The following is a 24,711-nucleotide window of genomic DNA, read 5'->3' as shown; positions in this document are numbered from 1 at the left end:
TCTCAGTGCGCAGGCGCGGGGCCACATGCAGTATGGGTAACGTAGTTTCAACCGGATGATTATGTAAGGAAAGAGCCGAGCCCTTCTCTGTGATTGGCTGAACAGAGTGATTGACATGTCAATTATGGCGAGGATTTCACAATGATCCTGTCCCTGATTGGTTGTGAGAGACGTCAATCGAAGAGCCCACCCACTCTGCCCATTCTGGTGATAAACTTCTGTCCCGCTTAAGTTCACTTTTCCCCAGTCCGAGAGGCTCATGAAAGGTAAACCGACAAGTAAATCCAGTCCGGGTTTTATCTACCTTCTGTCCAACGGTGAAACATAGGTGCCCATTTTCTCTCCTCTTCCTGCTCGGACTGAAAACCAAGTGAGGAGATGGTGAGTGAAGGAACAGAATTTATAATAATTACATCACATAATATCCACACTAATGTTCAGGCAGTCTGACTATCCTGTGGGGAATCAGGTGTGGAAATGCCCCTTATGCTGTGTGAGAAGATCCAGCTGAGAGAGCTGTTTACTGGGTGCTTTGTGCTGAACTGTTTGACTGGAGCTGTGTGTTGGATATTGAGTGTGTTTATTGGAAGCATTTCCCTTCTGATTTACAGGCTGAGTTTTGTTGATGGGTCATTACTGAATATGAGAAGGTGAGGTGTAATTATCTGGGAGGTGCAGAGTGTCTGAGAATTCTTATTGATTTCCTATTGTTGAGTTGTGTGTGTGTGTTGGGAGCTGGTTATTATCCTGTGGACTGTGAATGGTCAGTTCTGTGTGTTTTGGGATCTGGATGTTTCCTGTCTTTTCAAATCCCTCCTAGTCCTCCCACCCCCTCTCACTGTAACCTCTCAACAGAAAAAAAGAAATACTTGCATTTATATAGAGCCTTTCATGACCACCAGATGTCGCAAAGCTCTTTATAGCCAATGAAGTACTTTTGAAGTGTGGTCACTGTTGTAATATAGGAAATGTGGCAGCCAAAGTGCGCACAGCAAGCTCCCATAAACAGCAATGTGATAATCTATTTTTAGTGGCGTTGATTGAGGGATTAATATTGGTCAGACTCCCCTGTTGTTCTTCAAATAGTGCCATGGGATCTTTTACACCCATCTTTAGAGAGCAGAAGGGGCCTCGTTTGAGATCTCATCTAAAAGATGGGAGCTCTGACATTGCAGCCCTGCCACAGTCCTTTTGTGCCGAACTATTCAATGATTCTATGAAGGGTTCTCATTACCATCCCTGGCTCTGTGTTGGTCAGGAATAGGGACGTTGTGCTTAGGAAGAGGTGCAAGCTCCACTCACAGGAGAGACCAGTGACGCCCTGCCTCACTCATCTGCTACTGAAACTCTCATCCACACCTTTGTAGGCTTCTCAGGAAGATATAATAATTTTCATAATGTTATTGGAATTTATTGTGGAGTAGAATATTGGAGTCTGTTTGTTTGTGTGTGTGAGAGAGACTTAATTGAATTAGCGGCAGCTGGTCTGAAGGCTTTGATGTATCAGAAGATAAGATAGGTTTGAAATGTTAACAGAACTGTTCTGTTGAAGGGTCATGAGGACTCAAAACGTCAACTATTTTCTTCTCTGCTGATGCTGCCAGACCTGCTGAGTTTTTCCAGGTAATTCTGTTTTTGTTTTGGATTTCCAGCATCCGCAGTTTTTTTGTTTTTATCTCTGAGGTTAAGAAAGTGTGTTTATTTTTCCCAAAGATTACTGGTAGAATTGGTATTATGATAGATTTTCATTATTAGAGATAAGAGTTAAAGTCCAAAGATATAGTGAAACAAGGGGAATTTGCATTCAAATTTGTATAAAGGAGAGAAGGCTGTGTGCAAGGGAAGGCATTCTAAGATATAATAAGTGTGTAAAGCCTCCAATATCTAAGCCTCAAGCTGCTGTCTACAAGGAACTGAAGCTGAGAAAAAACTCACTCTGAATTCAACTGCCCATGGTATCCTGTTACTTTGCCTGGGTCTTTTAAAATCTATGTGTCTTAGTGTTGCCTTAACAGTGGTGTAACTGGGAGTTAGATTAATCAGCAGAGCTGGAAGTTATCATAGTCGTAATTTGTAAACCTATGTTTGTGCTTAAAATCTTTTTTTTAAATTTAATAAAGGTTTAATTTAGTTTTTTAAGAAACCTATAAGAATTGGTAGCCTTATTTTTTACTGAATTCAAAGCCTGCATCTCGAAATAAGCACAAATTGCAAAAGTTGTGGCAGCTGCTTCAAGTTTCCCTCTGGGATTTGGGCAGCTTGGCATTTACTTTCCGCCTGCCATAACAAGGCTCTAAACTCACTGTTCCAATACTCTTCTGGCTGCTCTCACATCTTGCACTGTAAACTTGAGCTCCTTCAAAACTCTGCTGCGCATGTCCGAACTGGCACCAAGACCCATTCACCAATTCACCCCTGTGCTCGCTGATCGACATTGGCTCCTGGTCAAGCAACACCTCGATTTTTAAATTCCCATACTTGTTTTCAAATCACTCCATGGCCTTGTCTCTCCCTATCCCTGTAATCTCCATAGCAACTTAGCTGCTATACCCGGAGACACGTTTATTGAAATGTCTTTTAATGCCTTCTTTAAAGAATTTACCTGAAGGCCTCGGCCTTTTCCAAAAGCCTGGGCTTGGATTTGATTGTTTTGCCCAGTGCTGTGGCTGATAGCTGAATTTGGGATGTGCAGTCTGAGTGAGTGCAGTGTATCTAATTTCCCAGGATAAACCCGAACCCTTCAATCAGCTACACTGAAGCAATATTCTCCTTAGCTTCTAGCACTTCCTGTCTAGTGTGTTTTCTTCAAATAACGTTGGAAAACAGGTGCAGAAGTTTAAAAAAAATTGAATTAACATTTCTCGAGTGTTTTTTATATTAAACATAATTAAAGGGTAAAACTGGTCTTCACCATTACAACTCGAGCTCATAGTGAATTGAGAGCCCATTTTACATTCCGCCTGACTGTCTTTTCCATTGCCCTCACGGTGCACGGGAAGATGGAAGTATGGGCAGTGAAAAGAAAGTAGCCACATTGTCACTGTCCAGTGCCCCTGCTGGAAACAGGAGGTATGTGACAGTCAAGTGAGGAAAAAGAAAGAACTTGCATCTGATCTCCCACATAGGGGAATAGCAGACTGACACTCACTGTGGGACAGTCTTTAATTGAGGTGTCAGCCCCTTCAGCAAAGGAGGAGAAGGAGTTGGTGGAAATCATGTTTCCGTTTTCTGTTTTACAGAAGGATTGCACCACACTTCACCAGAAAATACAGATACCGCAGATAGATCCTGACCATTGCCCAAGGAATAACTGCACAACTGTGGGAAGACATCCAGTCCCTTCACAGCATTGCTCAACACAGAGAAGGTTGGGCAGTGAAACCATCATCTGGAAATCAATCGGGTCAGGGAAGCTTTCATCAGATCTGAAACTGGTCAGTGGTGTGGAACCTTCCACCAGAACCAATCTTTCCGAAGGTTCGGCTGTGGGCGATCGGTCAGGGTGAACCTGGGAATAATTGTGAGTGGCTCCAAGTGTGGTGAAAGCTTCAATCATTCATTGAGTTTCATAAACCATTGACACATACTTAGAGTTGAGAAGCTGTTCAAGTGTGAGATGTGTGAGGAAGGCTCCATAGGCTCGTAAGATCTCAGAAAACGCAGACTTATCTGTTGTCCAGCCTGAAACACAAGGACAACAGATGGAAGTGAAACCGTTCAAGTGTGAGGTGTGTGACCGAGTCTTCCCAAAGTTATCGACACTCGTGCAACATCGACACATCCACACAGGGGAGAAACCATTCACGTGTGAGGTATGCGACAAATCCTTCACATGGTCATCGAACCTCCGTGAGCACCAACGCATTCACACAGGGGAGAAACCATTCACATGTGAGGTGTGCGATAAATCATTTAGGCAGTCATCAGCCTTCTCTGCACACCAGCATATGCACACAGGGGAGAAACCATTCAAGTGTGATGTTTGTGACAAATCATACTCCTGGTTAATGAACCTCTGTGAACACCAACGTATTCACACTGGGGCAGAAGAGGTCAAGTGTAAGGTTTGTGACAAAGGCTTCACAAACTTCAGGAGCCTCCAGCTACATCAGACAATCCACACAGGAGAGAAACACTTCAATTGTGAGGTTTGTGATAAAGCTTTTGCGACGTCTTCAACCCTCCTTCGACACCAGAGGATTCACACAGGGGAGAAGCCCTTCAAGTGTGAAATTTGTGAGCTGGCTTTTTCCCAAACCTCTGATCTCCTGAGGCACCAGAGGATTCACACAGGGGAGAAACCCTATAGGTGTGAGGTGTGCGATTGGTCCTTCACACAGTCATCGACGCTGGTAAAACATCGACGCAGTCACACTGGAGAGAAGCCATTCAAGTGTGAGGTATGTGACAAGTCATTCTCGGAATCATCGCACCTCCGCAGCCACCGACGCATTCACACTGGAGAGAAACCATTCACGTGTGAGGTGTGCGACAAGTCATTCTCGCGTTCATCGACACTTCGCGCACATCAGTGCATCCACATTGGGGAGAAGCCAGTCATGGACAAGGTGTGATAAATCATTCTCAGACTTATCATCCCTCTGTACACACCGACAAATTCACACGGGAGAGACCTTTCCCATGTGAGGTGTGTGGCAAGTACTTCTTGAGATCCTCGGATCTCCTGTTCCATCAGAAGATCCGCACAGGAGTGAGTCTTCAATTGTGAGCTTAGCATGGGGAAAGCTGTGCTCTAACTGCAAGAAGCTGAACCACTTTGCACACATGCACTTCATCAGATCAAATAAGAAATTGTAAATCACATTCTTGGAACAGCCAAAAAGGATTTTGATGAAAGAAAGAATGAGTTGTTGGCACTAAAAGAAGTCATTTTGAAGTTGTTATCTGAAAAAGGGAATTTAAAATGTTTTGAGTCTGGAAAATAAACTTAGAAATGAGGATGTGCCTACAGCTAAAGGAGGAGACAGTTTAACTATGGACTTAACTGAGACTTTCTTTATAGAGTTTAAAGATGAGAAAGTTACAGACATGGAGACCAGTGGGTTCAAAAGCTGAAATCAGCACAGACTGTTTTAAAAAGTGAGCTTGAATATTCACTTGCAAATAAGAATGAAGAATCTTCTTTTGCAGATGGAACTTTGGATATCCTTGTTTCCCATTACAGCAACAGATTTACTTCAATCTGTGTATGAACTAGTTAATAAAAGGCCAAGGAGGGAATCCTGAACAGTTTTAGTTTCCGTCATTTCCAAAGGAAGCGGAATAAATAAAGGATTCACAATAAACTGAGCCCGAGACTGCACAGATCCACTGTGAGCAGAATTCAAACCTTTGGGAAAACTCCATCGGATTTAAGAGTCCAAAGTATTTTCCACTTGATAACAGAGACTGTGAAAGAATGATGCAGAAATAATTCTACAATGAAAGTCTGAATTAATGGCGGATCAGCTGTGAGAGGTGGTGCTATCCTGTATGTCACTAACTGTCAGACATTAAGTAGCTGCCAGTGTGTGAGGTGTCCTGCCATGGCTCCAGTTATTAGACAATTATCTACATTTATCTGAAATTAGATTAAAACTTGTCCCTGCTCTGAACAAAAAAAAAAGAATCTCTTCACCAATCATTTCATCCCCCTCTTACTACCAGACTCTCCAATTGAAGAGTGTTTTTTTGTTTTTGTTAAAGAAATAAATTACTTACTGGTTACTCCCCTGATTTATTCATTCCCAGAGTTTCTCCTCTGGACTCAACGTCAAATTGTGGTCAGTTTATGAGAATTGTGAGAATCCTCTGGTGTTTGTATCAGTCTGTTCCTCCCTCAGTTCTCTGTGCTGACTGTGTCAGGAATTCACTTTTACAATGTTCATGAGGCAAAGATAATTAAATTGTGAAAATATCATTGTAATCACCATTAATAACCCAGTTACTATTTTTTTGATTCAGACTGACTGCAGTATTAACATGGGAAGCAAGGCATCCGCTTAAAATGCTTTTTATCTGATTTTCAGATGGTAAATTTTTACCCGTTCACATTTTTGATAGTATTTGAGTGTTTGGGTAAAATGTTGAATACACATTTCACCAGGAAATCTAGTTTAACATTGGTCACTTCACCAGCTTGCTCACACACGAAAGTAACTACTGCTGCACACGAACATATAACGCAGTCCATACCCACTCAATCAAAAAAAACTGAACTGGTGTCCCTGCAACGATGATACCACTTAAAATGTGAATGAAGACTGGCTGCTCAGCTGACCAAAGGCTGAGTTATCACATTGGAGGGGATGATGAATTTCTTCATCTCTGCCTGCCTTTGTCGAGAGGAGGCTGCCAAGGTACAGAAAATGATCCATGTTTTCTAGGACCCCTCCGTTGATCTTAATTTTAACTTCATCTTTCAATTTCTGTCTTTAAAACCTTCTGGACTCAACACTGATCTCAACAATTTCACATCATAAATGCTGCCCCCATTTTGTTTTCCTTTCCTTTTCAGATTTGGATTTTAATCTCGTTTCATACTTATTCCGACTGCAGTTGTTCATCAATCTGCCATTCACACCTCCTCCAAACACAGGACTTTTTTACTTGTTCCATTGCTCTTACAGAGAGTTGGCACAGACACGATGGGCTGATCGGCCTCATTCTGTGCTGTAACCATACTGTGATTCCATGTTTACCACTCCCTGTAACCATGCAGCACAAACTATTTTGTGATTTAATCTCTCTTGACTTCCACCCTATCACAGTCTTTATCTTTTGTTATTTTACCACACTCCCGCTTTCACTTGCTTCAAACTGATCACATTTCCAACTTTTCCCAGTCCTGGTGAAAGATCATCGAAACATGAACTATGTTTCTTTCTCCACAGATGCTGCTTGACCTGCTGAATATTTCCAGTATTTTCTGTTTTTATTATCACAGTCTGAAAGGATGGCTCATTGGCTTTGGGTGACAATGAAAGAATATATTGGTTGAAAAGCTGTTGGACCAGTGGCTCATTGATCCAGGGGCATGATTCTCGCTTTTGGACATTCTGTGAATGAATATGTGTGAGGTCCTGGGTTTGAATCCTGGATGAGCCCTTATTTGTTATCACTTATTGTCCAAGTAGCTGGTTCTGTTCTTTAAACTATTGTGTTGCAGAAGGTGGGATTGACCTATCTCGGGAGTGGGTTTGAGAACCAGAGGACAGGATGCAGGGGGTTTGTGAACACAACACATGTGGAGAAAATAAAGACAAGTTTTCAATTAAAATTTGACCATGTTAGCCGACTTTGAATTTCTCCCAATTCAAGTGACCCCATGCTGGGAAATCTGTTCAGTTGTCACTTTGTCTGAAAGAACAGGCAATTTGACAGATCTGGGAGCCCCACAGCTTCCTTTTAATTTGACCAGATTTTATTTGTATTCTGGGAGTTGCATGAAGCAGAAAGTGAGCCTTTTCATGTGGTTTAACAAATCCAGTTCAGATGGAATTGAAGCTCAGGAAAGTCGGACAGGATTAAAATCAATTACTGGGCAGGAAATGTCAAAGTACATTTTTTTAGGACAGTAAGTATTGGAGTGACAGTTTCTTACCACAGAATCCACTCCCAAGATCATCCATTCACTTAACAGGAATATTTAACAACTAACCCAAAGGGCCAAAGTGGAAAATTAAAATGACTGGTGACGTGGCTCTCACTCTCACCTCTTGGTCAGCAATCTCCTTTATTTTCCAGTGAAGTTTAACATAGGTTCAGGAAACAGCATCTCATTTTCAATTGAGCAGAAACAAATGCCAAATGTCACAATGAACTTGATTCAGTCTTCAGTGTGATTAACAGCAGAATCCAACCCTTGCAGTCACTTGTGAACTTGCTGGTGTGTCAGCAGGTGAGATGATTGAGTGAATCCCTTCCCACACACACACACACACACACACACACACACACAGCAGGTGATCGGCCTCTCCCCAGTGTGAACATGCTGGTGTCTCACAAGTTTAGATGAAGCAACCAATTCCTTTTCACACATGGAGCGAGTGAACAGCTTCTCCCCAGTGTGAACTTGCTGGTAAGTCATCAGGTGCAATAACTGAGTGAATCCCTTCCCACACTCTGAGCAGGTGAACGGTCTCTTCCCAGTGTGACTGTGCCAATGAATTTCCAGTTCAGACAGGTAACAGAATCCCTTCCCACAATCCTGACGTTTCTATAATTCCTCCATGGTGTGAGTGTCCTTGTTTCACTCCAGCTTGATCAATCAGTTGAAGCCTCGACCATACACACAACACATGTATAGTTTCACCCTGTTGTGAATGGTATGATGATGCTTTTTTCAGGCAGTGTAACTGGTTAAAGTTCTATCCAGTCAGTGCACTGGAACACTCTCACTCGGGTGTGTGTGTGTCTCGGTGCTTTCCTAGTCACACTGATGGGTGAGATCTTTTCCAACAGACAAACCTTTCTCCCTCCACATTCAAAGGAAATGAAATTCTGGTCCTGATGCATCGACAGACTCTGTCAGGTATCGATGTGAGATTTGGTTTGAGTTTCCTTTCTGCAGATACTTCCCTTCTAATACTCTGTAAAAGGAGTTTACAAAAGATATCATTGTAGGTACAGGATAGAAATTCAGGACAGACAATTTTAGATTCTATTAAACATTCTTTCCTCTCTTGTTTCTCAACACACCCGGACCAATCAAACAAAACCAAAATCAGCAAGAAAATTCCACCAAAAGCAAATGGAACCTTCCTGACGAACCCAAGAATGTTGTTCCCAGTGTCTTTGAGAGACTCTGAACACTGACGTGCCCACCACTCGACGAAGGTATCAAGTGTACAGGTGAACACCGCATGCTGCCTCTCCAGGGCCACCCGGTCACGTACAAGACCCCAGAACAACAAGAAATATGAACAGGAATAGACCCCATGGCCCCTCGAGTCTGCTCCAGCGTTCAATATGATCATGCCTGATCTTCTGCCTCAACTCTACTTTCTACCCACTCCCCATATCCCTTGACTCCCTGAGACATCAGAATTCTGTCTCTCTCTCTCAGCCTTGAATCTGCTCAACAATGGAGCATCCACAACCCTCTGGGGTGGAGAATTCCAAAGATTCACAAGCCTCTGAGTGAAGAAATTTCACCGTGTCTCAGTCCTAAACGATTGACTCCTTATACTGAGACTGTGTTCCAGAGCCCCAGGTAAGGGAAACAACTTCTCAGCCCCCTCAGAATATTAAATGTTTTAGTAAGGTCATTTTGAAGCTTGGAGTATAGGCCTAACTTGCTCAACCTTTCCTTATAAGACAACCCATCATCACACGAATCAGCCTAGTGAACCTTCTCTGAACTACCTCCAATGTATATTCCTCTTGAAGTAAGGAGACCAGAGCTGTACCCAGTATTGTAGGTGCTGTTTCACCAATGCCCTGTACAATTGTAGCAGAGCTTACCCACTTTTATACTCCATCCCTCTTGCAACAAAGACCTGACATTCCATTTGCCTTCCTAATTACTTGTGCCAATCTTCTAGCTTTGTTGATTTATAGAGGAGGGAGAGAAAGTAGAAAGAGGTGGGAGAGGGTGGGGATGAATGAGAGAGACTTTGTGCATCTGCAGCTTGAGCAGAACTTTAACAGAAGCTCCCAACCTTTGAAATCCACCAGCCAGAAGAAGGAGGACAGCAGACGCACAGGAAAACCGTCACCGCCAAGTTCCCCTCCAAGTCACACACTGTCCTGACTTGGACATAGATCATTGTTCCTACATCATCACTGGGTTCAAATCCTTTAAACCCTTACCCAAAAGCATTCTGAGATTCCCATCGCCATCCGGACTGCAGTGGTTCAAGAAGGTGGCTAACCACCAACTTCTCAATTGCTAATTAGGAATTGGTAGTATATCTTGGTCTTGTTAGCAATGCCTACATCACCACAATAAATTATAAGAAGCAGCATGTGTAAAATGGATTAAATGTTTCTACAGAAATACTTGTTCCCAAAATGAACGCTATTACATTTTTGGGATCATGTCTGTTAAGCAACCTAATTTCTACTTGAGACTACCTCCCTAGACCATCACACATCAGACGTTGGGCCTAACTGTACTCAAAAGTACCCAGGGTTAAACCCAGCAGCTCCACCTCCATTGCCACTTCAGTTCAAATGATGCAAACTTATACCCAAGGAAAAGGATCAACTTCCACATCCAACAGCACTTGGTGCAAACCAGCATTTAATGGGTCCGTCTCTATTTCTAGATTAGGTTCTGTGAGCAACACCTGCAAAAATACAAAACCAAAGCACTGTGAATGCTGGAAATCTGAAATTTAGAAGAGGAAATACTGGAATATTCAGCAGGTCAGGCAGCATCTGTGGAGCGAGAGAAACAAAGCTAACATCTGGGAAGAGTGTTCTGCAGTCAGCATTGCTGTGAAGCAGTCTGGGAAGAGTGTCCTGCAGTCAGCATCACTGTGAAGCAGTCTCGGAAGAGTGTTTTGCTGTCAGCATCACAGTCTGCACTGGAGTGCTGCTTTGGGAGTTTGGTGAGGAGGGAATGAGGTGATCCTTTGAGTACTGTGATTACAGTTGGTTAAGTATTTATTACTTTAATCACTTATAGTTTTTAAGGTCTTATTTTGTGGTTCATTGTTTGTAAGGGCTATATTTTGTAACAATGAGGAGCAGGGAAGAAGGGCCCTGGAGTAATTGATATTATTGGATATTAAGTATCTTCCAAGAGGTTTAATTTAACTTAAAGGGGTAAATCATGGCAGGAGAGCTAAAAGCCGTGGTGTGCTCCTCCTGCTCTATGTGGGAAGCTGGAAACATTTCCAGTGCCCAGGGCCAGCTTGTGTGTGGGAAGTGTTTTCAGCCGCAGCTCCTGGAAGTCTGGGTTTCAGAGCTGGAGCAGCAGTTGGGGACCCTGTGGAGTATCCATAAGGTAGAGAGTATCATGTATAGCACAAATAGAGAGGTAGTCACACCTGGCTAAGAGTCCACAGGCAGGAAGGGAATGGGTAACCACCAAGCAGAGCAAGAGGACTAGGCAGGCAGTGCAGGAATCTCCTGTGGCTATTCCCCTGCAAAACAGATATACTACTTTGGATACTGTTGGGGGGGAAATGGCCTCTCAGGGGAAAGCAGCAACAGCCCAATTCGTTGCACAGGGGAGGAGTAAAAAGTGTGGGAATGCAATATTTATAGGGGATTCAACTGTAAGGGGAATAGATAAGTGTTTCTGTGATGCAAATGAAACTCCAGGAATGGATGTTGCCTCTCTGGCGTTTGGCTCAAGGATGTCTCAGAGCGGCAAAGGACATTCTGAAGGGGGAAGGTGAACAGCCAGTGGCCGTGGTACACATTTGTACAAACGACATAGGTAGAAAAAGGGATAAGGTCCTAAAAGCAGAATATAGGGAGTTAGGAAGTAAGTTGAAAAGTAGGACCTCAAAGGTAGTGATCTCAGGATTACTACCAGTTCTAAGTGCTAGTCAGTTGAAAAAGCAAGATATATCGGATGAATACGTGGCTGAAAAGATGATGTGAGGGGGAGAGTTTCAGATCCCTGGAACATTGGGACCGGTTCTGGGGGAGCTGGGACCAGTACAAACTGAACGGGTTACACCTGGGCAGGACCGGGACTGATGTCCTAGGAGGAATATTTGCTAGAGTGATTGGGAGAGTTTAAACTAAAATGGCAGGGGGATGGGAACCAAGCAAGGAGTCAGAGGAGGGGGAACAAAAGACAGAAAGGGGAATAAGAAAAGTGATGGGCAGATAAATCAAGGGCAAGCATCAAACAGGCCCTCAGTGAAAAATAGTGGGAACGGGCCAAGTAATGTTAAAAAGACAAGCCTTAATGCTTTGTGCCTTAATTTGAGCAGCATTCGCAATAAAGTGGATGAATTAACCATGCAAATAGGTGTAAACAGGTATGATACAGTTCGGGAATATGGAGACATGGTTGCAGGGTGACCGGGGATGGGAATTGAACATCCAAGGGTATTCAGTATTTAGGAAGGACAGGCAAAAAGGAAAAGGCAGTGGAGTTGCATGCTGGTTAAAGAGGAAATTAACACAATAGTGAGAAAAGATATTAGCTCCGATGATATGGAATCTGTATGGGTAGAGCTGAGAAACACTAAGGGGCAAAAAATGTTAGTGGGGGTTGTATATGGACCCCCAAACTGTAGTGGTGATGTTGGGAATGGCATTAAACAGGAAATTAGAGACGCATGCAATAAAGGAACATCTGTAATAATGGATGACTTTAATATGCATATTGATTGGGCAAATCAAATTAGGAACAATACGGTAGAGGAGGAATTCCTGAAGTGTATATGGGATGGTTTCCTGGACCAATACGTTGAGGAACCAACTGGAGAACAGGCCATCCTAGACTGGGTATTGTGTAATGAGAACAGAATAATTGGCAATCTAGTTGTGTGAGGCTCCTTGGGGATAAGCGACCATAATATGATAGAATTCTTCATCAAGATGGAGAGTGACGTAGTTGATTCTGAGACTAGGGTCCTGAATCTTAATAAAGGAAACTATGATGGTATGAGGTGCGAGTTGGTTATGATGGATTGGGAAACGTTATTTAAAGGGATGATGGTGGATAGGCAATGGCAAACATTCAAAGAGCGCATGGGTGAACTGCAACAATTGTTTATTCCTGTCTGGCGTAAAAGTAAAACAGGAAAGGTGGCCAAACTATGGCTTACAAGGGAAATTAGAGATAGTGTTAGATCCGAGGAGGAGACATACAAATTGGCTAAAAAAAACAACTGACCTGAGGGTTGGGAGCAGTTTAGAATTCAGTAAAGGAGGACCAAGGGATTGACTAAGAAGGGGAAAAGAGTGTATGATAGTAAGCTTACGGGGAACATTCAAACTGACTGTAAAAGTTCCTATAGGTATGTGAAGGGAAAAAGATTGGTGAAGAGAAATGTAGGTCCCGTACAGTCAGCAGAAACAGGGGAATTTTATAATGGGGAACAAAGAAATGATTGACCAACTAAATACATACTTTGGTTCTGTCTCCACAAAGGAGGACACAAATAACATACCAGAAATGTTGGGGAACACAGGGTTTAGTGAGATGGAGGAACTGAAAGAAATCAGTATTAGTCGGGAAATGGTGTTGGAGAAATTGATGGGATTGAAGGCCGATAATTCCACAGGGCTTGATAATCTACATCCCGGAGTACTTAAGGAAGTGGTTCTAGAAATAGTGGATGCATTGGTGGTCATCTTCCAAGATTCTATAGACTCTGGAACAGTTCCTACAAGTTGGAGGGTAGCTAAAAGGGAGGTGGAGAAAATAAAAGGGAATCATAGACCAATCAGTCCTGACATTGGTAGCGGGGAAAATTCTAGAGTCCATCATAAAAGATTTAATAGCTGAGCACTTGGAAAAAAGTGGCAGAATCGGAGTCAGCGTGGATTTACAAAAGAGAAATCATGCTTGACAAATTTACTGGAATTTTTCGAGGGTGTAACTGGTAGAGTTGATGAGGGGGAGCCAGTGGATGTGGTTTATTTGGACTTTTGGAAGGCTTTCGACAAAGTCCCACATAAGAGATTAGCGTGTAAAATTAAAGTGCATGGGATTGGGGACAGTGTATTGAGATGGATAGAAAACTGGTTGGCAGACAGGAAACAAAGAGTAGGAATAAACGGGTCTTTTCCTAAATGGCAGGCAGTGACTACTGGGGAACCACAGGGATCGGTGCTGGGACCCCAGCTATTCACAATATATATTAACGATTTAGATGTGGGAACTAAATGTAATATCTCCAAATTTACAGATGACACAAAGCTGGGTGGGAGGGTGAGCTGTGAGGAGGATGCTTCAGGGTGATTTGGACAAGCTGAGTGAGAGGCCGAATGCATGGCAGATGCAGTATAATGTGGATAAATGTGAGGTTATTCAGTTTGGTAGCAAAAACAGGAAGGCAGGTTATTATCTGAATGGCTATAAATTGAAAGAGGGAAACTTGCAATGAGACCTGGGTGTCCTCGTACACCAGTCGCTGAAGGTAAGCATGCAGGTGCAGCAGGCAATAAAGAAGGCAAATGGTTTGTTGGCCTTCATAGCAAGAGGATTCGAGTACAGGAGCAGGAATGTCTTGCTGTAATCATACAGGGCCTTGGTGAGACTACACCTGGAATATTGTGTGTAATTTTGCTCTCCTTATCTGAGAAAGGATGTTCTTGCTATAGAGGGAGTGCAGCAAAGGTTTACCAGACTGACTCCTGGGATGGCGGGACTGACATATGAGGAGTGATTGAGTTGGTTAAGATTATATTCGCTGGAGTTCAGAAGAATGAGGGGGGATCTCATAGAAGCCTATAAAATTCTAAAAGGACTAGACAGGGTAGATGCAGGAAGGATGTTCCCAATGATGGGGGAGTCCAGAACCAGGGGTCACAGTCTGAGGATATGGGGTAGGACCATTTAGGACTGAGATGAGGAGAAATTTCTTCACCCAGAGAGTGGTGAGCCTGTGGAGTTCGCTACCACAGAAAGCAGTTGAGGCCAAAACATTGTATGTTTTCAAGAAGGAGTTAGATTTCACTCTTGGGGCAAAAGGGATCAAAGGATATGGGGGAGAAAGCGGGAACAGGCTATTGAGTTGGATGATCAGCCTTGATCTTGATGAATGGCGGAACAGGCTCGAAGAGCCAAACAGCCTACTCCTGTTGCTATTTTCTATGTTTCTATGTTATGATTGAAGGTGTCATAGAGTCATAGAGGTCTACAGCACTGAAAAAGGCCCTTCAGACCATTGAGTCTGTGCTGGTCAAACAAGTACCTAACTATTCTAATCCCATATTCCGGCACTAGGTGCATAGCCTTGTATGCTGTAGCATCGCAAGTGCACATCCAAATACTTCTTCAATGTTATGAGGGTTTCTCCCTCTACTACCCTTTCAGGCAGTGAGTTCCAGATTCCCACCAACCCCTGGGTGAAAAATTCTTCCTTACATCTCCTCTAAACCTCCTGCCCTTACCTTAAATCTATGCCCCCTGGTTATTGATCCCTCCACCAAGGGGAAAAGTTCCTTCCTGTCTACCCTATCTATGCCTCATAATTTTATACACCTCAATCATGTCCCCCTCAATCATGTCCCCCCTCAATCTCCTCTGCTCCAGGGAAAATAACCCCAGTCTATCCAATCTCTCCTCATAACTAAAACTCTCCAGCCCAGGCAACATCCTGGTAAATCTCCTCTGCACTCTCGAGTGCAATCACATCCTTCTTATAATGCAGCTTTCAGAACTACATGGAAAACAGGTGCATAAGTTTTATACAGTTTGACAGCTAACATTTCTCCCTGTTTTCATATTAAACCTAATCTAAAAGTAAAACTGGCCTTCTTACCACTTATCTACTCTTGCTCATAAGGAACTTGGAGAGCCCATTTTACATTCCGCCTGACTGTCTTTTCCATTGCCCTCACGGTGCACGGGAAGATGGAAGTATGGGCAGTGAAAAGAAAGTAGCCACATTGTCACTGTCCAGTGCCCCTGCTGGAAACAGGAGGTATGTGACAGTCAAGTGAGGAAAAAGAAAGAACTTGCATCTGATCTCCCACATAGGGGAATAGCAGACTGACACTCACTGTGGGACAGTCTTTAATTGAGGTGTCAGCCCCTTCAGCAAAGGAGGAGAAGGAGTTGGTGGAAATCATGTTTCCGTTTTCTGTTTTACAGAAGGATTGCACCACACTTCACCAGAAAATACAGATACCGCAGATAGATCCTGACCATTGCCCAAGGAATAACTGCACAACTGTGGGAAGACATCCAGTCCCTTCACAGCATTGCTCAACACAGAGAAGGTTGGGCAGTGAAACCATCATCTGGAAATCAATCGGGTCAGGGAAGCTTTCATCAGATCTGAAACTGGTCAGTGGTGTGGAACCTTCCACCAGAACCAATCTTTCCGAAGGTTCGGCTGTGGGCGATCGGTCAGGGTGAACCTGGGAATAATTGTGAGTGGCTCCAAGTGTGGTGAAAGCTTCAATCATTCATTGAGTTTCATAAACCATTGACACATACTTAGAGTTGAGAAGCTGTTCAAGTGTGAGATGTGTGAGGAAGGCTCCATAGGCTCGTAAGATCTCAGAAAACGCAGACTTATCTGTTGTCCAGCCTGAAACACAAGGACAACAGATGGAAGTGAAACCGTTCAAGTGTGAGGTGTGTGACCGAGTCTTCCCAAAGTTATCGACACTCGTGCAACATCGACACATCCACACAGGGGAGAAACCATTCACGTGTGAGGTATGCGACAAATCCTTCACATGGTCATCGAACCTCCGTGAGCACCAACGCATTCACACAGGGGAGAAACCATTCACATGTGAGGTGTGCGATAAATCATTTAGGCAGTCATCAGCCTTCTCTGCACACCAGCATATGCACACAGGGGAGAAACCATTCAAGTGTGATGTTTGTGACAAATCATACTCCTGGTTAATGAACCTCTGTGAACACCAACGTATTCACACTGGGGCAGAAGAGGTCAAGTGTAAGGTTTGTGACAAAGGCTTCACAAACTTCAGGAGCCTCCAGCTACATCAGACAATCCACACAGGAGAGAAACACTTCAATTGTGAGGTTTGTGATAAAGCTTTTGCGACGTCTTCAACCCTCCTTCGACACCAGAGGATTCACACAGGGGAGAAGCCCTTCAAGTGTGAAATTTGTGAGCTGGCTTTTTCCCAAACCTCTGATCTCCTGAGGCACCAGAGGATTCACACAGGGGAGAAACCCTATAGGTGTGAGGTGTGCGATTGGTCCTTCACACAGTCATCGACGCTGGTAAAACATCGACGCAGTCACACTGGAGAGAAGCCATTCAAGTGTGAGGTATGTGACAAGTCATTCTCGGAATCATCGCACCTCCGCAGCCACCGACGCATTCACACTGGAGAGAAACCATTCACGTGTGAGGTGTGCGACAAGTCATTCTCGCGTTCATCGACACTTCGCGCACATCAGTGCATCCACATTGGGGAGAAGCCAGTCATGGACAAGGTGTGATAAATCATTCTCAGACTTATCATCCCTCTGTACACACCGACAAATTCACACGGGAGAGACCTTTCCCATGTGAGGTGTGTGGCAAGTACTTCTTGAGATCCTCGGATCTCCTGTTCCATCAGAAGATCCGCACAGGAGTGAGTCTTCAATTGTGAGCTTAGCATGGGGAAAGCTGTGCTCTAACTGCAAGAAGCTGAACCACTTTGCACACATGCACTTCATCAGATCAAATAAGAAATTGTAAATCACATTCTTGGAACAGCCAAAAAGGATTTTGATGAAAGAAAGAATGAGTTGTTGGCACTAAAAGAAGTCATTTTGAAGTTGTTATCTGAAAAAGGGAATTTAAAATGTTTTGAGTCTGGAAAATAAACTTAGAAATGAGGATGTGCCTACAGCTAAAGGAGGAGACAGTTTAACTATGGACTTAACTGAGACTTTCTTTATAGAGTTTAAAGATGAGAAAGTTACAGACATGGAGACCAGTGGGTTCAAAAGCTGAAATCAGCACAGACTGTTTTAAAAAGTGAGCTTGAATATTCACTTGCAAATAAGAATGAAGAATCTTCTTTTGCAGATGGAACTTTGGATATCCTTGTTTCCCATTACAGCAACAGATTTACTTCAATCTGTGTATGAACTAGTTAATAAAAGGCCAAGGAGGGAATCCTGAACAGTTTTAGTTTCCGTCATTTCCAAAGGAAGCGGAATAAATAAAGGATTCACAATAAACTGAGCCCGAGACTGCACAGATCCACTGTGAGCAGAATTCAAACCTTTGGGAAAACTCCATCGGATTTAAGAGTCCAAAGTATTTTCCACTTGATAACAGAGACTGTGAAAGAATGATGCAGAAATAATTCTACAATGAAAGTCTGAATTAATGGCGGATCAGCTGTGAGAGGTGGTGCTATCCTGTATGTCACTAACTGTCAGACATTAAGTAGCTGCCAGTGTGTGAGGTGTCCTGCCATGGCTCCAGTTATTAGACAATTATCTACATTTATCTGAAATTAGATTAAAACTTGTCCCTGCTCTGAACAAAAAAAAAAGAATCTCTTCACCAATCATTTCATCCCCCTCTTACTACCAGACTCTCCAATTGAAGAGTGTTTTTTTGTTTTTGTTAAAGAAATAAATTACTTACTGGTTACTCCCCTGATTTATTCATTCCCAGAGTTTCTCCTCTGGACTCAACGTCAAATTGTGGTCAGTTTATGAGAATTGTGAGAATCCTCTGGTGTTTGTATCAGTCTGTTCCTCCCTCAGTTCTCTGTGCTGACTGTGTCAGGAATTCACTTTTACAATGTTCATGAGGCAAAGATAATTAAATTGTGAAAATATCATTGTAATCACCATTAATAACCCAGTTACTATTTTTTTGATTCAGACTGACTGCAGTATTAACATGGGAAGCAAGGCATCCGCTTAAAATGCTTTTTATCTGATTTTCAGATGGTAAATTTTTACCCGTTCACATTTTTGATAGTATTTGAGTGTTTGGGTAAAATGTTGAATACACATTTCACCAGGAAATCTAGTTTAACATTGGTCACTTCACCAGCTTGCTCACACACGAAAGTAACTACTGCTGCACACGAACATATAACGCAGTCCATACCCACTCAATCAAAAAAAACTGAACTGGTGTCCCTGCAACGATGATACCACTTAAAATGTGAATGAAGACTGGCTGCTCAGCTGACCAAAGGCTGAGTTATCACATTGGAGGGGATGATGAATTTCTTCATCTCTGCCTGCCTTTGTCGAGAGGAGGCTGCCAAGGTACAGAAAATGATCCATGTTTTCTAGGACCCCTCCGTTGATCTTAATTTTAACTTCATCTTTCAATTTCTGTCTTTAAAACCTTCTGGACTCAACACTGATCTCAACAATTTCACATCATAAATGCTGCCCCCATTTTGTTTTCCTTTCCTTTTCAGATTTGGATTTTAATCTCGTTTCATACTTATTCCGACTGCAGTTGTTCATCAATCTGCCATTCACACCTCCTCCAAACACAGGACTTTTTTACTTGTTCCATTGCTCTTACAGAGAGTTGGCACAGACACGATGGGCTGATCGGCCTCATTCTGTGCTGTAACCATACTGTGATTCCATGTTTACCACTCCCTGTAACCATGCAGCACAAACTATTTTGTGATTTAATCTCTCTTGACTTCCACCCTATCACAGTCTTTATCTTTTGTTATTTTACCACACTCCCGCTTTCACTTGCTTCAAACTGATCACATTTCCAACTTTTCCCAGTCCTGGTGAAAGATCATCGAAACATGAACTATGTTTCTTTCTCCACAGATGCTGCTTGACCTGCTGAATATTTCCAGTATTTTCTGTTTTTATTATCACAGTCTGAAAGGATGGCTCATTGGCTTTGGGTGACAATGAAAGAATATATTGGTTGAAAAGCTGTTGGACCAGTGGCTCATTGATCCAGGGGCATGATTCTCGCTTTTGGACATTCTGTGAATGAATATGTGTGAGGTCCTGGGTTTGAATCCTGGATGAGCCCTTATTTGTTATCACTTATTGTCCAAGTAGCTGGTTCTGTTCTTTAAACTATTGTGTTGCAGAAGGTGGGATTGACCTATCTCGGGAGTGGGTTTGAGAACCAGAGGACAGGATGCAGGGGGTTTGTGAACACAACACATGTGGAGAAAATAAAGACAAGTTTTCAATTAAAATTTGACCATGTTAGCCGACTTTGAATTTCTCCCAATTCAAGTGACCCCATGCTGGGAAATCTGTTCAGTTGTCACTTTGTCTGAAAGAACAGGCAATTTGACAGATCTGGGAGCCCCACAGCTTCCTTTTAATTTGACCAGATTTTATTTGTATTCTGGGAGTTGCATGAAGCAGAAAGTGAGCCTTTTCATGTGGTTTAACAAATCCAGTTCAGATGGAATTGAAGCTCAGGAAAGTCGGACAGGATTAAAATCAATTACTGGGCAGGAAATGTCAAAGTACATTTTTTTAGGACAGTAAGTATTGGAGTGACAGTTTCTTACCACAGAATCCACTCCCAAGATCATCCATTCACTTAACAGGAATATTTAACAACTAACCCAAAGGGCCAAAGTGGAAAATTAAAATGACTGGTGACGTGGCTCTCACTCTCACCTCTTGGTCAGCAATCTCCTTTATTTTCCAGTGAAGTTTAACATAGGTTCAGGAAACAGCATCTCATTTTCAATTGAGCAGAAACAAATGCCAAATGTCACAATGAACTTGATTCAGTCTTCAGTGTGATTAACAGCAGAATCCAACCCTTGCAGTCACTTGTGAACTTGCTGGTGTGTCAGCAGGTGAGATGATTGAGTGAATCCCTTCCCACACACACACACACACACACACACACACACACAGCAGGTGATCGGCCTCTCCCCAGTGTGAACATGCTGGTGTCTCACAAGTTTAGATGAAGCAACCAATTCCTTTTCACACATGGAGCGAGTGAACAGCTTCTCCCCAGTGTGAACTTGCTGGTAAGTCATCAGGTGCAATAACTGAGTGAATCCCTTCCCACACTCTGAGCAGGTGAACGGTCTCTTCCCAGTGTGACTGTGCCAATGAATTTCCAGTTCAGACAGGTAACAGAATCCCTTCCCACAATCCTGACGTTTCTATAATTCCTCCATGGTGTGAGTGTCCTTGTTTCACTCCAGCTTGATCAATCAGTTGAAGCCTCGACCATACACACAACACATGTATAGTTTCACCCTGTTGTGAATGGTATGATGATGCTTTTTTCAGGCAGTGTAACTGGTTAAAGTTCTATCCAGTCAGTGCACTGGAACACTCTCACTCGGGTGTGTGTGTGTCTCGGTGCTTTCCTAGTCACACTGATGGGTGAGATCTTTTCCAACAGACAAACCTTTCTCCCTCCACATTCAAAGGAAATGAAATTCTGGTCCTGATGCATCGACAGACTCTGTCAGGTATCGATGTGAGATTTGGTTTGAGTTTCCTTTCTGCAGATACTTCCCTTCTAATACTCTGTAAAAGGAGTTTACAAAAGATATCATTGTAGGTACAGGATAGAAATTCAGGACAGACAATTTTAGATTCTATTAAACATTCTTTCCTCTCTTGTTTCTCAACACACCCGGACCAATCAAACAAAACCAAAATCAGCAAGAAAATTCCACCAAAAGCAAATGGAACCTTCCTGACGAACCCAAGAATGTTGTTCCCAGTGTCTTTGAGAGACTCTGAACACTGACGTGCCCACCACTCGACGAAGGTATCAAGTGTACAGGTGAACACCGCATGCTGCCTCTCCAGGGCCACCCGGTCACGTACAAGACCCCAGAACAACAAGAAATATGACAGGAATAGACCCCATGGCCCCTCGAGTCTGCTCCAGCGTTCAATATGATCATGCCTGATCTTCTGCCTCAACTCTACTTTCTACCCACTCCCCATATCCCTTGACTCCCTGAGACATCAGAATTCTGTCTCTCTCTCTCAGCCTTGAATCTGCTCAACAATGGAGCATCCACAACCCTCTGGGGTGGAGAATTCCAAAGATTCACAAGCCTCTGAGTGAAGAAATTTCACCGTGTCTCAGTCCTAAACGATTGACTCCTTATACTGAGACTGTGTTCCAGAGCCCCAGGTAAGGGAAACAACTTCTCAGCCCCCTCAGAATATTAAATGTTTTAGTAAGGTCATTTTGAAGCTTGGAGTATAGGCCTAACTTGCTCAACCTTTCCTTATAAGACAACCCATCATCACACGAATCAGCCTAGTGAACCTTCTCTGAACTACCTCCAATGTATATTCCTCTTGAAGTAAGGAGACCAGAGCTGTACCCAGTATTGTAGGTGCTGTTTCACCAATGCCCTGTACAATTGTAGCAGAGCTTACCCACTTTTATACTCCATCCCTCTTGCAACAAAGACCTGACATTCCATTTGCCTTCCTAATTACTTGTGCCAATCTTCTAGCTTTGTTGATTTATAGAGGAGGGAGAGAAAGTAGAAAGAGGTGGGAGAGGGTGGGGATGAATGAGAGAGACTTTGTGCATCTGCAGCTTGAGCAGAACTTTAACAGAAGCTCCCAACCTTTGAAATCCACCAGCCAGAAGAAGGAGGACAGCAGACGCACAGGAAAACCGTCACCGCCAAGTTCCCCTCCAAGTCACACACTGTCCTGACTTGGACATAGATCATTGTTCCTACATCATCACTGGGTTCAAATCCTTTAAACCCTTACCCAAAAGCATTCTGAGATTCCCATCGCCATCCGGACTGCAGTGGTTCAAGAAGGTGGCTAACCACCAACTTCTCAATTGCTAATTAGGAATTGGTAGTATATCTTGGTCTTGTTAGCAATGCCTACATCACCACAATAAATTATAAGAAGCAGCATGTGTAAAATGGATTAAATGTTTCTACAGAAATACTTGTTCCCAAAATGAACGCTATTACATTTTTGGGATCATGTCTGTTAAGCAACCTAATTTCTACTTGAGACTACCTCCCTAGACCATCACACATCAGACGTTGGGCCTAACTGTACTCAAAAGTACCCAGGGTTAAACCCAGCAGCTCCACCTCCATTGCCACTTCAGTTCAAATGATGCAAACTTATACCCAAGGAAAAGGATCAACTTCCACATCCAACAGCACTTGGTGCAAACCAGCATTTAATGGGTCCGTCTCTATTTCTAGATTAGGTTCTGTGAGCAACACCTGCAAAAATACAAAACCAAAGCACTGTGAATGCTGGAAATCTGAAATTTAGAAGAGGAAATACTGGAATATTCAGCAGGTCAGGCAGCATCTGTGGAGCGAGAGAAACAAAGCTAACATCTGGGAAGAGTGTTCTGCAGTCAGCATTGCTGTGAAGCAGTCTGGGAAGAGTGTCCTGCAGTCAGCATCACTGTGAAGCAGTCTCGGAAGAGTGTTTTGCTGTCAGCATCACAGTCTGCACTGGAGTGCTGCTTTGGGAGTTTGGTGAGGAGGGAATGAGGTGATCCTTTGAGTACTGTGATTACAGTTGGTTAAGTATTTATTACTTTAATCACTTATAGTTTTTAAGGTCTTATTTTGTGGTTCATTGTTTGTAAGGGCTATATTTTGTAACAATGAGGAGCAGGGAAGAAGGGCCCTGGAGTAATTGATATTATTGGATATTAAGTATCTTCCAAGAGGTTTAATTTAACTTAAAGGGGTAAATCATGGCAGGAGAGCTAAAAGCCGTGGTGTGCTCCTCCTGCTCTATGTGGGAAGCTGGAAACATTTCCAGTGCCCAGGGCCAGCTTGTGTGTGGGAAGTGTTTTCAGCCGCAGCTCCTGGAAGTCTGGGTTTCAGAGCTGGAGCAGCAGTTGGGGACCCTGTGGAGTATCCATAAGGTAGAGAGTATCATGTATAGCACAAATAGAGAGGTAGTCACACCTGGCTAAGAGTCCACAGGCAGGAAGGGAATGGGTAACCACCAAGCAGAGCAAGAGGACTAGGCAGGCAGTGCAGGAATCTCCTGTGGCTATTCCCCTGCAAAACAGATATACTACTTTGGATACTGTTGGGGGGGAAATGGCCTCTCAGGGGAAAGCAGCAACAGCCCAATTCGTTGCACAGGGGAGGAGTAAAAAGTGTGGGAATGCAATATTTATAGGGGATTCAACTGTAAGGGGAATAGATAAGTGTTTCTGTGATGCAAATGAAACTCCAGGAATGGATGTTGCCTCTCTGGCGTTTGGCTCAAGGATGTCTCAGAGCGGCAAAGGACATTCTGAAGGGGGAAGGTGAACAGCCAGTGGCCGTGGTACACATTTGTACAAACGACATAGGTAGAAAAAGGGATAAGGTCCTAAAAGCAGAATATAGGGAGTTAGGAAGTAAGTTGAAAAGTAGGACCTCAAAGGTAGTGATCTCAGGATTACTACCAGTTCTAAGTGCTAGTCAGTTGAAAAAGCAAGATATATCGGATGAATACGTGGCTGAAAAGATGATGTGAGGGGGAGAGTTTCAGATCCCTGGAACATTGGGACCGGTTCTGGGGGAGCTGGGACCAGTACAAACTGAACGGGTTACACCTGGGCAGGACCGGGACTGATGTCCTAGGAGGAATATTTGCTAGAGTGATTGGGAGAGTTTAAACTAAAATGGCAGGGGGATGGGAACCAAGCAAGGAGTCAGAGGAGGGGGAACAAAAGACAGAAAGGGGAATAAGAAAAGTGATGGGCAGATAAATCAAGGGCAAGCATCAAACAGGCCCTCAGTGAAAAATAGTGGGAACGGGCCAAGTAATGTTAAAAAGACAAGCCTTAATGCTTTGTGCCTTAATTTGAGCAGCATTCGCAATAAAGTGGATGAATTAACCATGCAAATAGGTGTAAACAGGTATGATACAGTTCGGGAATATGGAGACATGGTTGCAGGGTGACCGGGGATGGGAATTGAACATCCAAGGGTATTCAGTATTTAGGAAGGACAGGCAAAAAGGAAAAGGCAGTGGAGTTGCATGCTGGTTAAAGAGGAAATTAACACAATAGTGAGAAAAGATATTAGCTCCGATGATATGGAATCTGTATGGGTAGAGCTGAGAAACACTAAGGGGCAAAAAATGTTAGTGGGGGTTGTATATGGACCCCCAAACTGTAGTGGTGATGT

General features: G+C 43.2%; 1 protein-coding gene across 1 annotated transcript; it reads left to right on the top strand.

Moving 5' to 3' along the window:
* Nucleotides 1-189: 189 nt before the first annotated feature.
* LOC121291235 (zinc finger protein 271-like) lies at nucleotides 190-18,224 on the top strand. Its single transcript, XM_041212312.1, has 3 exons — nucleotides 190-381; nucleotides 3,240-4,568; nucleotides 16,136-18,224. Exons 2-3 carry the CDS (start codon nucleotides 3,702-3,704, stop codon nucleotides 17,069-17,071), a joined length of 1,803 nt encoding a protein of 600 aa, XP_041068246.1. The 5' UTR covers nucleotides 190-381; nucleotides 3,240-3,701; the 3' UTR covers nucleotides 17,072-18,224.
* The last annotated feature ends 6,487 nt before the right edge of the window (nucleotides 18,225-24,711 follow it).

This window comes from Carcharodon carcharias, chromosome 19, assembly GCF_017639515.1.
Source record: "Carcharodon carcharias isolate sCarCar2 chromosome 19, sCarCar2.pri, whole genome shotgun sequence".
In the NCBI taxonomy this organism is placed as follows: Eukaryota; Metazoa; Chordata; class Chondrichthyes; order Lamniformes; family Lamnidae; genus Carcharodon; species Carcharodon carcharias.
This window is presented reverse-complemented; position numbering and strand designations above follow the sequence as displayed.